This window comes from Osmia bicornis, chromosome 15 (genome assembly GCF_907164935.1).
Source record: "Osmia bicornis bicornis chromosome 15, iOsmBic2.1, whole genome shotgun sequence".
NCBI lineage: Eukaryota > Metazoa > Arthropoda > Insecta > Hymenoptera > Megachilidae > Osmia > Osmia bicornis.
This window is the reverse complement of record NC_060230.1, coordinates 1,983,242-1,998,361: the sequence shown is the minus strand read 5'-3', so window position 1 is coordinate 1,998,361 and position 15,120 is coordinate 1,983,242. Positions and strand designations below refer to the sequence as shown.

The 15,120-nt window shown below is 36.9% G+C and overlaps 4 protein-coding genes across 8 annotated transcripts; 2 read left to right on the top strand and 2 right to left on the bottom strand.

Moving 5' to 3' along the window:
• Positions 1–10: 10 nt before the first annotated feature.
• Positions 11–6,350, bottom strand: LOC114882840 (zinc finger protein 70-like). Of its 5 annotated transcripts, XM_029199938.2 has the most exons (7): positions 5,753–6,348; positions 5,326–5,660; positions 5,115–5,255; positions 4,977–5,045; positions 4,793–4,860; positions 2,085–3,172; positions 1,920–2,021 (listed from the first exon to the last, which is right to left on the bottom strand). In XM_029199938.2, the coding sequence occupies exons 2-7, from the start codon at positions 5,653–5,655 to the stop codon at positions 2,005–2,007; spliced, it is 1,713 nt and encodes a 570-aa protein (XP_029055771.2). In that variant the 5' UTR covers positions 5,656–5,660; positions 5,753–6,348; the 3' UTR covers positions 1,920–2,004. The 5 variants fall into 5 exon arrangements, with proteins under 5 accessions (XP_029055769.2, XP_029055768.2, XP_029055771.2 ...); XM_029199936.2 differs by lacking the exons at positions 1,920–2,021; positions 2,085–3,172 and adding an exon at positions 11–1,478 and having other exon boundaries at positions 5,818–6,337; XM_029199935.2 differs by lacking the exons at positions 1,920–2,021; positions 2,085–3,172 and adding an exon at positions 14–1,478 and having other exon boundaries at positions 5,753–6,337.
• Positions 6,351–7,343: 993 nt separating this feature from the next.
• Positions 7,344–8,204, top strand: LOC114878752 (ER membrane protein complex subunit 5). Its single transcript, XM_029192895.2, has 3 exons — positions 7,344–7,660; positions 7,774–7,826; positions 7,896–8,204. The coding sequence occupies exons 1-3, from the start codon at positions 7,579–7,581 to the stop codon at positions 8,082–8,084; spliced, it is 324 nt and encodes a 107-aa protein (XP_029048728.1). The 5' UTR covers positions 7,344–7,578; the 3' UTR covers positions 8,085–8,204.
• A 67-nt stretch (positions 8,205–8,271) lies between these two features.
• Positions 8,272–9,855, bottom strand: LOC114878751 (proteasome subunit alpha type-7-1). Its single transcript, XM_029192894.2, has 6 exons — positions 9,654–9,855; positions 9,304–9,430; positions 9,097–9,210; positions 8,900–9,033; positions 8,625–8,807; positions 8,272–8,552 (listed from the first exon to the last, which is right to left on the bottom strand). Exons 1-6 carry the CDS (start codon positions 9,753–9,755, stop codon positions 8,463–8,465), a joined length of 750 nt encoding a protein of 249 aa, XP_029048727.1. The 5' UTR covers positions 9,756–9,855; the 3' UTR covers positions 8,272–8,462.
• Positions 9,856–10,461: 606 nt separating this feature from the next.
• LOC114878747 (glutathione hydrolase 1 proenzyme-like) lies at positions 10,462–15,109 on the top strand. Its single transcript, XM_029192890.2, has 11 exons — positions 10,462–10,563; positions 11,862–12,009; positions 12,072–12,196; positions 12,284–12,417; positions 12,502–12,734; positions 12,819–12,979; positions 13,267–13,487; positions 13,851–14,046; positions 14,133–14,298; positions 14,376–14,522; positions 14,592–15,109. Exons 1-11 carry the CDS (start codon positions 10,556–10,558, stop codon positions 14,778–14,780), a joined length of 1,728 nt encoding a protein of 575 aa, XP_029048723.2. The 5' UTR covers positions 10,462–10,555; the 3' UTR covers positions 14,781–15,109.
• The last annotated feature ends 11 nt before the right edge of the window (positions 15,110–15,120 follow it).

Here is a 15,120-nt window from a genome sequence, read left to right as displayed (position 1 = left end):
TTTTATTTTTTACAAAATTCCCTTATAACTGTCTTCAATATATTTTTGTATTTCATATGCATTAAAGAATAATCCCAAATTTTATCAAAGTAATTGAATAATGGACATTAATAGACTGATTTTTAATTGTTTCGTATAATTGATTCATTATAGAGCTTCGTTAAGTGTAACAGAGACAGGTATTTAATACAATGTATTAGTATCAATTTTCAATTTATAATATTTCTTTGCGATACAAAAATCATATAACAAATAAAATTTACGTATCCTAACTGTACAGCTTATCCCGCATAATATTCGTACAAAAGTATTTAAGGCAAAGTTATCTTTAACGACCCGCGCTTTAATTATTATTCCCTAATAATTCCGCCAACAACCAAGAGGACGCTTCTTTGTGATGTTGCTTTATATGATTTCTTAAGTATCTTTTCTGACCGAATTTCATACCGCATTTACAATCAAACGGTTTCTCATCGTTGTGTATAGCCCGATGTCTAACGACTTCTCCCTTAACAGAAAATGTTTTACCACAAATTTCGCACGCGAAAGCTTTGATACCGGTATGCGTAGTCTCGTGATGAGTTAATCTTTGCCTGCTTCTGAAATGTTTTCCACAGTACGAACATTTGTGTGGCTTATAATCCGTATGTACACGATTATGAATATAAATCGAATTCAATGTACGAAACATTTTTGGGCAATGTTCGCAAGCGTACGGACGTTCGCCGGTGTGAATCCTTCGGTGATCATCTTTAGCTCCTTTATTCGCGAACGCACGGCCGCAAATGTCGCAGGCGTACTTCTTCAATCCTTCGTGAACGTCCCTTATATGTCTAGCTAGATCTTGTTCGATTCGATATGATTTCCCGCACAAGTCGCATCTGCAAGGTCGTTTATCAGAATGGACACGAATATGCCGTAAAAATCCACGTTTCGTGAATATGATCTTTTTACACGTGTCACACTTGTACGAGACACGATCGTTGATTATTTGCTTAGCTTTATTTACGAGTTCCGTTTCTTCTGGATTTTGGATTCTGTTCACGTCGGAATGTCTGTTTATGTGTTTCTTTAATTCAGATTTCTTCGTGAAACTTCTCTCGCATAAATTGCATGTGTAACTTGAAAACTGTTCTGTATCAATTATATTTCCATCGAACACCTCATCGCCCTTCTTTGTTTCGTTCATGCATTCCACAGTTTTATTTTCAGAGATGAACTTTGAATTTTGATTATCAGAATTGTGCATCGATATGTGTTCCTCGAAATCTTTCTGCTGACCGTTGTACACGAGCTTGCAATACTGACAGTAATGCATCTGAGTCTCGTGCTCGGCGTTCATATGATCTATGAAATATTTCATGTTTACGAAGACGACATCGCATTGAGCGCATTGGATGTATTCTACCTCCTCAGCGTTTGTACTTTCGCTATCGACTGTAGGCATTTGTACGATCTCGTCAGTGTCGGTCTTCCACCTGCAAAATAAACATGTCGATATCATGCTGATCGAATGCTAAGTCTTATGTAAATTCTTGCTGCGGTTCTTCGAATACGTTCTTCATTGAATTTCATACGAGACGAACGTGTTACACTGTTGCTCGTTGCAAACGCGTTTACGACTAGGTAGAGCCCTTGCTATTTTTTCTCGCACAAGGAACATTTGTGAGAAAAGATTTTTTTAATTGAATTATTTATGAACGTGCAGAGATGCCTTTTGTTTCTACGATTTTGAAATCTTTCTCCTGTACAGATTCTTCTATGCATCGAAGACAAATGTACGATTTTTCCTCGATGCGAGGTGGTAAACTATTTTCGTGCCAAATCGTTCGGTTCTTCCAGACTCCGTTGCGACGATGATGCGTGCTCTTTCCTCTCGATTCTTCTGAACATTATTTTACTCGAATCACTGAAAGCAGTAGCATTCTCAAATCGTTATTACGTCTTTCCGTACTTTCATTGTCTTGCCAGAAACGCTTGGCTCCTGTTTAACATCGAGTTTCATCAGTTCACAATTACACCTGAAAAGAGAGCATTGCTAAATTACTTCACAGAAGCCACGAATGCGGTTGTACTATGATTACTTTTCTTATGATTAACTAAATAGCGTTTCTGTCGAAACGAAAGGTCGCACTCGTTGCATTGCCACGGTTTCTCGTCGAAATGTATCAGTCGGTGTCGTTTCAGCTCGTATTTTATACGGAAACATCGGCCGCATATGTCGCACGCGTGCGGCTTCTCGCCGGTGTGTTTAGTTATGTGAACCATAAGCGACGGCCTTGTTCGAAAGCTGTGCTCGCAGTGATTGCATTTGAAAGGAAATACGTTCGAGTGAGTACGATTGTGCACGAAGAGAGAAGCTTTCTGCTTAAATGATTTTCCGCAAACGTTGCAAACGTACGGTCGTTCACCGGTATGAATTCGTTTATGATCCTCGACGTTACGCTTGGTAGAGAACATTCGTCCACAGATATCGCAAGGAACGTTCTTAATCCCCGCGTGGGTGTCCCGCAAATGTCTTGCCAGGCCCTGGTTCACGCGAAATTGTTTTCCGCAAAGATGACAAGTGTACGGACGTTCCCCGGTGTGTATACGTACATGCCAGGAAAACGTGTACGGCGAGTAAAGATTTTTACCGCATTCGTTACAATGATAATACACTTTTCCATCGACCTCCATTCTGGCACGCATCACCGTCTCGCGATCGGCGCATTTCAATTTTTTATCCTTCTTCCCGTTGAATTCCGGATGAGATTCCATGAAATGCAACTCGAGTAATTTCTTCTTTTTACTTGTATAATCGCAATACACGCAGGGATGCGATTCCAGTCTTTTCCTTTTATGTTTATGAAATAAATTCCAGTTCTTCCGATTTTTGTCCTGTACGCTATTATTCTCCTTGGGACTTTCGGTACGTTGTGAATCGTCGTACATTTTGAATAACGGCGCTGTCTCGTTTGAACAATTTCGAGGGGGTGACAATGTTTTTATCATTTCTGCCATATCGAAATCCGTACTATCGTCGTTGTCGAACGAATCGGTACTTTCATTCGTCTCGTTTGTGCTCTCTTGAACATTTATCTCGTCGAATTTCTGAGGTACTGTACAATCGTTATCGGCCGTCTGCCATGAGCAGTACTCGGTGAAGGATTTCTTCCGAGGTAGACCAAACCTGGAAAAATAATAAATGTACCAGGATTTGAATACTCTTGGTCTGTTCGTATAATCGAAGAACTATCTGTGTAGAAGTAAACGATATAAAATGCACGTTAACATGCACGTAAGGTTTCGATGTGTCTGCTTTTAATGTGATTATTTAAGTAACGTTTCTGTCGGAAAGCGAGGCCGCACGTGGTGCAAGCAAACGGTTTATTCTCCGAGTGGATTAGCTTGTGTCTGACGAGTTCTGATTTCACTCTAAATCTTTTCGAGCACACGTCGCAATCGTATTTCATCTCCCCTGTGTGAGTGGTCACGTGGGCCAGCATTTGCTGCCTCCTACGAAACTTTTTGTTACAGTAAGAACAGGGATGCGGAAATTCGTCCGTGTGTAATTTACTGTGAATGTACAGGGATGCTTTCGATTTAAAAGCCTTTCCGCACGAATCGCACACGTAAGGCCTTTCGCCGGTATGCGTCCTACGATGATCCTCTCTCGTCGCTTTCGATGCGAATGATCTACCACAAATGTCGCAGGTGAAATTTTTAAGCTTCGCATGAACGTCTTTGAAGTGCCTGGACAGGCCACCGGAATCCCGGAATTGTTTGCCGCATACGTGACAAGTGAACGGTCTTTCGTCCCTATGAATTCGCATGTGTCTCAAGTAAGAGTCTTTCAATCTAAAACATTTTCCGCATTCGATGCATTGGTAAGATTCTTGAATCTCGACGACGCCTTTCTGCTTCGTATGCTCGCAAGGATTATTAGAATCGTTCGAATCGCTACAGCATATTTTACACTTTCCTTTTACTCTTTTGCTTCCATTTCTTGTGTTTCGAGGATTTGATTCCTTGCACGTTTCATCGTCTAATTTTAGTTTCTCTAAGCTGTCCGACTTGTAACGTCTATCCAATGTCTGACAGCTGTCTAATATCCGTGAATCCTCAACTTTTACCTCAATGTCATTTTTCTGAAGCGAATCAGATATATCGTTAGGTTGATCGAGTGTCGAATTCATCACTGTGACCCACATCGAATCGTAATCCCCATCGTCCATACATTTTTTTTTATCTTGTAGCTGGTATTTATTTCTGTATGGCTTCCGAAAAATATTCTGCGTGTCTAGAAACACCTTAAACGGTGTCTGCATATTACTGGACCTGTAAAACAGTCAATACTTGTCTTTGGATTTGCAGCTATACGATGCGGAAGATTGTTCTTGTTTCAATCCGATTATCAATGGCTCTTGAAAAACTTTTATCTTTCTTGACAACCTTCAAAGTCTAACCGTTGTATTTCATAGTCACATTTTCATTTTCGTTGTACGTTTGTATAAATATTTTTCATAACCGACTCACAGTAATCCTTGTTCCATGTTTCAAATATAAATAGCCAACGTGTTCTTAAAGAGCAGTTCTTTAATTTGTACACAAAATTTATTTATCCATTTCGTATTCACGATGAAAAATTATTATGGAAAAGTGAATCATACTATTACATGAAAATATGTACTGGTCAGTAATTATTAAGATTAATTTATAAAGGGCATTTTTTCTGCACGTTCAATGTATATATTATACAGATCCAATGTATCATGAGTTTGTTTTATCTTTAATTAAAATAATTCATTACCTGTCCGAATCATTAACAGATGATTCTTCTGAAACTTCATCCTTTACTACGGTATCTTGTGGCTGATGCTAAAATTAAACGAATTATTGAAGAAGTATCAAAATTAGAGATGCTAGAAAAATAAGTAGATGAAGCAAGTGTAACAACGTGTAAAACGTTATTAATTCAAGTTTTTCATACTTACAAGAGATTCTGTTACATTAGATATAGCTGTAGTATCCTCCTGTGTAGAAGCCTCCAATTTTTCTAAACTCTATAAAATTAATATAACTTACTGAAATCAATCATTTCTTTTACTAGAAGAAAAGAAATAATAACATACTTGTTTTTCTTGTAAAGCATCTTGCATTTCCAGCAATCTTCTTTCCGCGTTCAAACATCCTTCTGATAGCTCGTGCCATGCTAATAATGTAGCAGCACAATGATAACATAATTGTAATGGAAGTGTATCATTTTCAGATACCTATGAGAGATATTTAAGCAATGTTATGTATGCAAATGTAATGTATACGTAAATATATCTAAATGAATACCTGTATCGGTAGATATTTATGTATTTTGTTACACAAATCATGTTGTAATCCTTCTCCTTCAAATATTGGAATTATGTGATCATTGGTATTAGCGCATACTCTGCACAAATTAGACCAAGACAATCGTTCTTCGGACTGTGTTACAGTTGATTCCTCGTTTGAAACTTCAATCACATTTTGTTGTTCGTCTTGAACATTTGTCACTACAAAAAATCCTTCCTCGCTTTCCAATTCGGTATGGGTATTTTCAGTCACCATGCTCTTTACAGTTTGAATCAAAAGTGAATCCTCTTCACATGATTCTAGCATGATAGAATTTTCAGAATCCATGGTATCTGAAATGCATCAACGATATAGTACTTTTGCTGCTGCAATTTCTATTAAAAAATGTATCTAATGCTTTCATCAAAGTTTTATACACACTTACGAAAAAATGTATTAACATAACAAATGTATTCTGTTATAAAAATATAAATGCAGAATTTCACGTACTTTATGTACGTGCGTTTATGAACTAAGAATTACGCCAACTTAAATTTCGTTTTAATCGGATTTCATTTTCTTTCAAACACCATCAAACGCTATACTTGTAAGATTTCAGTTACAACTTAATTTACCATTTCTCAGAAATCAGAACTGTCATTTTTATACATACATATTTTACAAATCACATATCTTTTTTCTTTTTTATCATCATTATAAGTGTTTACAAATTATTGGAACTCTTCGGGGTATTTCAACGCCGACTAATTTCTTTGTACAATAAAAAGTAGAGAAAAAAACGATATTGATATACGTATGAAAATGTAACTCATTTAACTGAATTAATTTCATTAAGATTTCACTACGTAGTTGTAGTAAATTGTTAAAATTTCACGCAATTCTTTTTAACATAATGCTACGCGCCATTAATAGAAGGATTTTATGGAAAAGCCGATGCGAATAGACGTGTAGTAACGTTTCCAATTCCTAATACAATGTTCATTATTTTCTGAAAGCTATGTACAGTGACTAGTGTTAATGGTATTCGGGGTCCCAGACACCCCGAGATGTCAAATCAGTGTGCACAGAGAGCGGGGTTCTTGAAACCCCAACAGGGATCCTCGGAACCCCAGTACATCAGACCACTGGCGCCATCTGTCGGCGAAAGTCGCAAACTAGTCGACAAGTAGTTTCCGCGATTTGCCGATAGATGGCGATAGTGCTCTACTATACTGGGGCTCCGAGGACCCCAACAGGGATCCTCAGAACCCCAGTGTCGCAGACCACTAGCGCCATCTGTCGGCGAAAGTCGCAAACTAGTCGACAAGTAGTTTCCGCGATTTGCCGATAGATGGCGATAGTGCTCTACTATACTGGGTCTCCTAGGACCCAACAGGGATCCTCAGAACCCCAGTACCGCAGACCACTAGCGCCATCTGTCGGCGAAAGTCGCAAACTAGTCGACAAGTAGTTTCCGCGATTTGCCGATAGATGGCGATAGTGCTCTACTATACTGGGGCTCCGAGGACCCCAACAGGGATCCTCAGAACCCCAGTACAGCAGACCACTGGCGCCATCTGTCGGCGAAAGTCGCAAACTAGTCGGCAAGTAGTTTCCGCGATTTGCCGATAGATGGCGACAGTGCGCTACTATACTGGGGTTCCGAGGACCCCAATCGGGGTTCTGGGGACCCCGCTGCACTTTTATGCTGGGGTTCTGAAGACCCCTGTTGGGGTATCTAGGACCCCGCTGCTCAGCTGTACTGGGATTCCAAGTCCTACATGAATGATTCTATTTATAACGTTTGTGACAAATTAGTTCTTTTTTAATTAACAAATTTATTTCAATCATGAGCCGAAACTTTTTAGTAATTTTTTATAATAAACAGATTTTGTGATAACTGATAACTGTATGCGGCGTCACCGGCGGTACATCAGAGGTCTCAGATACCCCAGATGAGATGATCTGCATACAGAGACCTCTTTCATGTGGGGGTATCTGGGACCCCCCAAAATCATTACCCCTCGAAAACAAAGTCTTCTACATCTGTAAAATAAAAGTTTTATTTCATATCATTCAAAACAATTGTAATATCGAAAAAAACATTAATATTCAGTAGTAATAAATACAAGAGTGCTATTAATTTAATAACTGTTCTTTTGTAGATGAAAATGAGTCTTATTTATTAAAAATGTTAATATCAGTAACATAAGAATTACTAAAAAGGGTTAAATTATTCCGAATTGCTGTAATTCATGTTTAGTCATTAAAATGCCTGCCACAACTTTACATAAATTTATAACATTTATAGGACTTATGTCGATATTGCATGCAGCTTATTCAGCAGCTCAACGTATGTATTATTCGTATACTTAAATCTTATTTAATTGCAATAGAATACCTACGAGATTATAATGTTTCACGTTTGATATTTAATCTAATCTCGTGGAACCAATGTTCTTATAGATCGTACGTATTTACGAATAACCGAACAAGAATTTACTACTTTACCAATAGATGTAAGTATTGAATAACATTAAAAATTATATAAAGTGCATAATCACTAATGAATAATGTTATTTCTCTAGATTTTAATACAGGGTATTGTCAGTTTATTTATGGTTATGTATGGTGTAATGTATATTGCGGGTGATTTCAAAGAGATCCGAGCAGTAGTTGATCTGGAAAATAAATCTTGGGAAACATTAAGAAATCTTCCATCATTCCAAATGTTCAGTCATCGGGGAAGATCTTTATCTCCATATTATTCACAATAGCACTTGTGTTAGTAATATTTATTTCAAAATGTAATTTTTGTAAAAAAATAATGTATTCATGACACATTCATAGAGAATTGCAAATGAAGTAACAAATAAAACATTATGACAGCTTTGCAATTTGAATATTTATTATTAGTTCTATCATAATGTAGATAACAAATAAAGGAAAGTGCAATCCTCTGCATTGCTAGCCTTAAATCATGTATTTAAAAATATGTGTAAATGTACATATAATTTTTAAACACAGCAGTAAAGTACAAATAAACGGAATATGATAATTTCGTCTCTCTTTTTTTCACCCATGTGTTGTATATTTATTTTATGCAAAACATTATCAATGAATGAATAATAAAAGTGAAATTCTATATAAAGACATCACTTTTTCTGTTTCTTCTTTTCAGCTTCTGCTTCTTTTTCTTTTTCAATTTCGGTGACATAATCCCCGATAGTATCTGAATCTAACATCTACAATATAAAAAGCATTTGTAAGTAATGTAGTTTTTTGTATAAATATGAGAACGGGTGTAGAAGTTATACCTGCAATGGTTGACCACGCCGCATTACCGCGATTTCTAAATTCTTTTTCCCTGACTGTACCACTTCCAATAACGCTCTAATAGCTAGTTTTATGGTTCCTTTTTCTGTTGCTACTTCTTCTGGCGTGTAATACTTTTGCAAAAATTCGTGAACAGTTTTAGCACTTCGACCTGTCGCGTTTGCCTTTACAAAACGAAATCAAGAATAATTTTCTTTAGTGTTTCCAAAGTAGTCTTTCTTTTTCAAAGTAACAAATATTCTACAAAAAAATATACCTTCCATTCATAATAAATGCCTGAGGGTTCTGTTTGATATAAATGAGGAATACCATCATAATCAAACCCAGCTAAAAGGCACGATATTCCAAAAGGTCTTCTACCATTACTTTGTGTATACTTTTGTTTTAAACCTACAGATAATTAATAAATTATTTTCAATTATCTCATATGAATAATAAAATACATGTACTCACTTGCAATATATCTAGTTATATATTCCAATGTAACAGGATCTTCTACAGTTAAACGATGACTTTGGCATTCTATCTGTGCACGATTAATTAATACCCTTGCATCTGCAGTTAAGCCTTAAGAAATAAAATGATTGACATTAAAGGATGATGAACTAGTAAATTAATCCTTAATCTGATATTTTGTATCTAATCTATCTGAGATCGAACCTGCAAATGCCATTACAACATGATCATCCAAAAGACATATTTTACGAACTGTTCTTTCTTCTTGTAATTTTGCAATAGATTTTTTCTCAACTCCTAAAACGACTACATCGTTACCACGAACGCCAACCTGAAATGAATTGAAATTTATTGAAACATACTTTTTTAAAATGAATGAATGTTTACATTTCAACATGCAAATATTACTTTAATTTTACAATTCAAGTATAATCAAGTGCCGTTTTAGAAACATTCATCCAAAAGAAGATGTACTTGATCCAATAAAAGTGTATAGAAAACGGCATAAAGTTGATTGCAAACACGAACAGGTTAGATATAATTTGTCACCGTACCGCTGAGGAACCTTTCCTAACGGCTTCTTGCGCGTATTCCACTTGAAGCAAATGTCCATCAGGCGAAAATACTGTTATCGCCCTATCGTATCTTGCTGTCATTGTTTTAAGTTTTTAAAAAATTATATTGAACCTACTTAACACACAAAATGACTTCGCCGTTTTTCAAAGAGGTTGCTATTCATCCGCAGCACTGATTCTACGTCTTACCGGTAGAGGGTAACGTGACGTGAAAATGCAACTTAACTCTTTTTGATTTTTAATTGATCTTTCTATGATGTATCATGGAACATTGCCTTTATTTTACGAAAAAAAAGGATATTTCAGATATCGATCTCTACATATTCCAGTTTTAAAATTAAAAGAATGATTTACGCGGGTATGTAATACATGCATAATTTAAAATTTATCACTCGGAAAATGCTAGAGAAGTGATTTCCAGGCGAGCATCTATTTCGTTTGAAAAGAAAATGTAAATGTATTTAGATTTTGATCGCTCATTAATTATAACATTTATAATTGCATTTCGCAGATTTCAGTAAGATATATTGAGTTTAGAAATAGAAGCAAATATAAGATAATACTAAAAAGACTGCAAAAGCAGTGATGCAGGATTTAAATAAGCGTATACATATATGTATAAAAAGGAACACCCTTTCTCGTTCCATGTACAGGGGAGAAAGTGTAAGAAATTACGGTTTAAAAAAACCTAAAAAAGATGATAAAATAGTATTTTGAAAATACTCGAAGAAACTGATTGAATTTTATGTTACGAATGTGTAAGAGTAGTGGGGATGAACAAATAGAATCTGTATTGTAACCAGTATAAGAGGCAACGATCGGCTTGGTGAAACGTTTAGTCAAGGTTTAATGTTCTTCAGTGCCGTGTTTGCTCACGCAACATGATCGGGTTGGTAAAGTTTTCTAATCCTCACGTTTTATCTAAATCTTTTTACGAACGACTTTTCTTCGTTGGATTTTCTTTCCTCTTGATGGACCATCGTGTAGGATCATCATCGTTGGCGCATCATCTCTATCGATCATAGTTGCGCGTAACAGTGCGAAAATTAAATAATCTTTCACGCAAATGTGTGAGGTTCGATGATTATTTAATTAAGTGCCTTTACACGTGATATTACATCCAGTTAATTTATTAGAACGCGAAGACAGTGAAGTTCTTCAACACAATTACGTTACCTACGTGATTGTACATTTTACACAACGATTGTAAATGAAATTGACCGATAACAATTGCATCATTGACTATTACCTCGTCTTCGAGATCAATTGCATTACATAAAAGATATTTCCTTGCAATATTATACGCAAACGTGAATTTCAACGAATCGTTGTTAATTCTTATTTCTCTGATTTACAAGTGTTACGCTATTAGATACTATCCATAGAAAGATACAAAGTAAATTAGGTAGATAACTAAGTAGACGTATAATTTTCTATATCAACCTTACACGGGTATAATTAAGATATCATTTTCACCTGATCGTAATCACTGATATCGCAGACGGATCGGAAATTAATTCTAATTATAGTACCGAGTTTTTCTTCCTTTCTTTATTAATAATTTTTATGAAAATATTATACAGTTCACCCGGTGGATGTAAAGAAAAATATTTGTAATTTTTTAGATTGCATTGTTTCACGTACAATTATTATCATAATAATTGCCACTTATTCTATTCGAAGGATAAACTGTAATCGAAAGTGACGAGGAACGAGTTAATCGTGTCAGCGATACAGGCGCTTGCCAGGCGCCTCTACATCTTCTAATAAATTGCATCAAGATATTTGTTAAGACTAGGAAGAAGACGATTACCATTTCGCAAAAATAACACTGTATAGTTCTTTTCGAATCGAAATTCAAATTAAACGAATTTACATTGAATAACAGGTTTTAAGCAATCTTTCCGTAATTGTCGACCGAATCAGCTGAATACATTATTTTGCACAGACACTGATTGATTTGCAAAAAAATAATTTCCATGATATCGCACACAACGATCAGTCGAAAAGATCGACTGTAAATAAACTTGAAGTAGTTGTGCATCTTTTTTCCAACGATACACAATCTCTATTTGGAAAGGCTTAAAAGGAATTACCTTGAAAAGTATCCAAAGATTTATCGTCAAAATATTCTGTTTTCGCGTTCCTTCGTTTCGAAGATTAATTCAATCATTCCTTCCTATGCAGATTAAGCAAAAAGAAGATCCTAATATATGGGGTGAGCATCGCTATAATTTTAGCCCTGGTCTTAGCGATAATAATCGTTTTACTCGCTAAAAATTCAGCAAATGGAGAGAGTTCGGACAGTGACTCGTACAGCGGTACTTATAAACAGGTGCGGTATCGATTATCCTAATTGTTGATCGAACGATCACTAAAATAAATGTTATTTTATAGGGAGCGGTATCGACAAACGGGCAGGAATGCGCCCAAATCGGTGCGGATATGCTTATCAGGGGCGGCTCAGCTGTGGATGCAGCGATAGCTGCGCTTCTGTGCGAGGGAGTCGCCTCTTTGCACAGGTAACTCTTTAATTCGATAATCAACAGATTCTCATAATTCTTTCGTTTACATTTTTCATTTCACGTGTTTCTCATTCGAACGATTAGTATGGGATTAGGCGGTGGATTTTTAATGACAATTTGGGATGGAAAGAAAGCGAGTTATCTGGACGCGCGTGAAACGGCCCCGTCCAAGGCGGACAAAGACATGTTCCAAGGTGACGCAAAATTATCACAGCGCGGTAAGTCATTACCTTTTATATTCTTATCGACAAGGAATGTATCTCGTCGATGCACGCGCGTTACACTGATACGATCGGCAATAGGCGGCTTAGCGGTTGCTGTGCCTGGCGAACTCCTCGGTTACTGGGAAGCACATCGAAGATACGGGAAACTACCGTGGTCCGAATTGTTCGAACCTACAATTTCTCTATGCCACGATGGATCGCGGATAAACAATTACCTGGCTAATTATTTGACGAGCAAGGAACCATTGATAAAAGAGGAAGAATCTTTGGCTGAGATTCTTATAAATCCTGCTACCAATTCAACCTGGAAGGTGAACACGTTTTTTTATTTCTTCATTCATCTCCCCATTTCTTTATTTATGCATCGATGATGATGTAAATTGGCTCGCTGTTAGGTAGACGATAGAATAAAAAGGCCACGTTTAGCGGAGACGTTGAAATTGATCGCGAGACACGGACCAAACATATTTTACAACGGCTTTATAGGGGACATTTTGGTGGAGGAGTTAAAGGCCTTCAATGGAATCATCGAGAAGGAAGATTTACAAAATTATAGGTTTGTCATCATTCACTATCGTACTTAGATAGTCCGGCTTTCTTATCATATTTTAAGTCATCCTTCATGATCAACATTGATCATGACCTCATCCCTTACCGACCACTGGACTCATGATAACTCTCATCTTCCTATGAAATACCCAACACTTTTTCCTCCGGGGGCAGATTTTTCCGGACCATCTTAGGACTAGAGTCTACTTTTATCACGACGAATATTGTATTAAAAACTTCGCTTGTATTTCGCGTTGCAATTAAAAATGAAAGAATACATTGAATTCATTGCAGAGTAAAATGGATGGACCCTATCGAATCCAAGGTTGGGAATTTGACCATGTACACTGCACCGCCACCGGGCTCGGGGGCCATTTTAACGTTCATTATGAACGTGCTGAACGGTTTGGTACCGAACGAGGATGTTCGGGTGATGTGGCAGTATTTCGTGGAAACATTTAAATGGGCTTACGCCAGGAGGACGGAGTTGGGTGATCCCGCTTACGTTAACGTTAGTAAGTCGTCATTTTATATTATCTCATAGGGATATTTATACGCAACAAAGTATACATTTGTAACAACAAAAGAATTAAAAATGCTTCATTGTATCAGATAAGTAAATGCGTGATAAGCGTCGGTTTAATTTTCTTCTGTTCAAAAATATTACGAGCTTATTGAATGCCTGGTATTTGTGATAAGGGATTGATATCGTAGATAATTTGAAAAGCGTATTATTTTCGGGGTCTGATCGATAACTTGAAATATTTCCTATTAATTGCTCCTGACGTAAATGATACCGATTTAACTTGTTGCACGTGTGCCACGCATTTTAGCTAATCTTTTAGAACGTAACGTTGAAATGTTCGCAATCTTTTCAGCTTCTATACTTAACAACTTGACGTCTACCGAATACGCTAACACGATACGAAGAAAAATAAAAAGCGATAAAACGAGTAACGATCCAAAGTATTACGGTGCTGTCACGGCTTTGCGCGAAGATTACGGAACCTGTCACGTTTCCGTTTTGGCCCCTGACGGTTCCGCTGTGTCCGTAACATCCACCATAAACCAGGTGTACGTTAAGCCCTTTATATTTATGCTATCTAATCGAAGTCGTGAATGGAATATTTTATATTACACGTTGTATCATGATTTCACAGTTTCGGCGCGATGATACGTTCACGAAAGACTGGAATAATATTCAACGATGAAATGGATGACTTTAGTTCACCGAACATTACCAATGGCTTCGATCTACCTCCTTCGCCAGCGAATTTTATTCAACCTGGGAAAAGGCCGCTGAGTTCTATGAGCCCAGCGATAGTTGTAAGCGTTTCGCTGTAACTTACGTATCCGTCGAATGTATCGCGTAGACGAATACTTTTTTTCTTTTCTTTCTAAAGGTAGATGAAAGCGGAAATGTTCGTTTGGTAATCGGTGCCGCGGGCGGCGCGAAAATTACGACAGCAGTCGCAACGGGAATGGCATTAAATCTTTGGTCAGGATACAGTATAAAAGAGGCGCTCGACGCGAACAGAATTCATCATCAGGTAAATGGAAAGCTATTACATCACTGACCACGCAACGTGATATTAATTACAAATTAATTAAAATTGCAGCTAATTCCAATGGCTGTTCAAAGCGAGAAAGGCTTTGCTCCAGACGTGTTACAATATTTATCTAGTATCGGTCATAACGTTACCACTTTCTCAGGAATTGGAAGCGCTATCACAGCAATAACCAGAGAAAATGGAAAGATATTTGCTAGCTCAGATCCTCGCAGAGAAGGAAGAACTGCAGGCTTTTAAACGATCGTTAATTATTATTAATGGACGAAACGAAACGCATGAGCGAAACGAATCAGGATAGAGGACGGACGTTCTGTCCTTAATTAATTTATGCGAGATACCATATCAACCAGCAATGTTAAATAGTAAGACTCCCGTGAGAGATTACTGAAGAATGTGGCGGTACAATATTACACGCCCACTTGGAAATTACAGAGTGATCTTTTCATGTCTGTTTAATAAACATTTCAAAAAGTATTAATAGAATAGGAACAATATACAGATGTTAATGATTACAAATCGAATAGATGTACGTTGTTTTAAACGTAACATTAGGTTCAATTGTTGAATTTGTTATCAG

What these genes read in the sequence shown, in the direction of transcription:
- LOC114882840 (XM_029199936.2), bottom strand. Translation starts at nt 5,655, where the DNA reads ATGGATTCTGAAAATTCTATCATGCTAGAATCATGTGAAGAGGATTCA. An exon ending in CTAATGTAACAGAATCTCTT is followed by an intron (nt 4,861 to 4,976) that starts GTAAGTATGAAA and finishes GTTTAATTTTAG; the next exon opens with CATCAGCCACAAGATACCGT. An exon ending in TCTGTTAATGATTCGGACAG is followed by an intron (nt 1,479 to 4,792) that starts GTAATGAATTAT and finishes TTTATTTTGCAG; the next exon opens with GTGGAAGACCGACACTGACG.
- LOC114878752 (XM_029192895.2), top strand. Translation starts at nt 7,579, where the DNA reads ATGCCTGCCACAACTTTACATAAATTTATAACATTTATAGGACTTATG. An exon ending in AGCTTATTCAGCAGCTCAAC is followed by an intron (nt 7,661 to 7,773) that starts GTATGTATTATT and finishes ATGTTCTTATAG; the next exon opens with ATCGTACGTATTTACGAATA. An exon ending in TTACTACTTTACCAATAGAT is followed by an intron (nt 7,827 to 7,895) that starts GTAAGTATTGAA and finishes TTATTTCTCTAG; the next exon opens with ATTTTAATACAGGGTATTGT.
- LOC114878751 (XM_029192894.2), bottom strand. Translation starts at nt 9,755, where the DNA reads ATGACAGCAAGATACGATAGGGCGATAACAGTATTTTCGCCTGATGGA. An exon ending in TTAGGAAAGGTTCCTCAGCG is followed by an intron (nt 9,431 to 9,653) that starts GTACGGTGACAA and finishes AATTCATTTCAG; the next exon opens with GTTGGCGTTCGTGGTAACGA. An exon ending in TATAACTAGATATATTGCAA is followed by an intron (nt 9,034 to 9,096) that starts GTGAGTACATGT and finishes AATTATCTGTAG; the next exon opens with GTTTAAAACAAAAGTATACA.
- LOC114878747 (XM_029192890.2), top strand. An exon ending in CGCAAAATTATCACAGCGCG is followed by an intron (nt 12,418 to 12,501) that starts GTAAGTCATTAC and finishes GATCGGCAATAG; the next exon opens with GCGGCTTAGCGGTTGCTGTG. An exon ending in GAAGATTTACAAAATTATAG is followed by an intron (nt 12,980 to 13,266) that starts GTTTGTCATCAT and finishes AATTCATTGCAG; the next exon opens with AGTAAAATGGATGGACCCTA.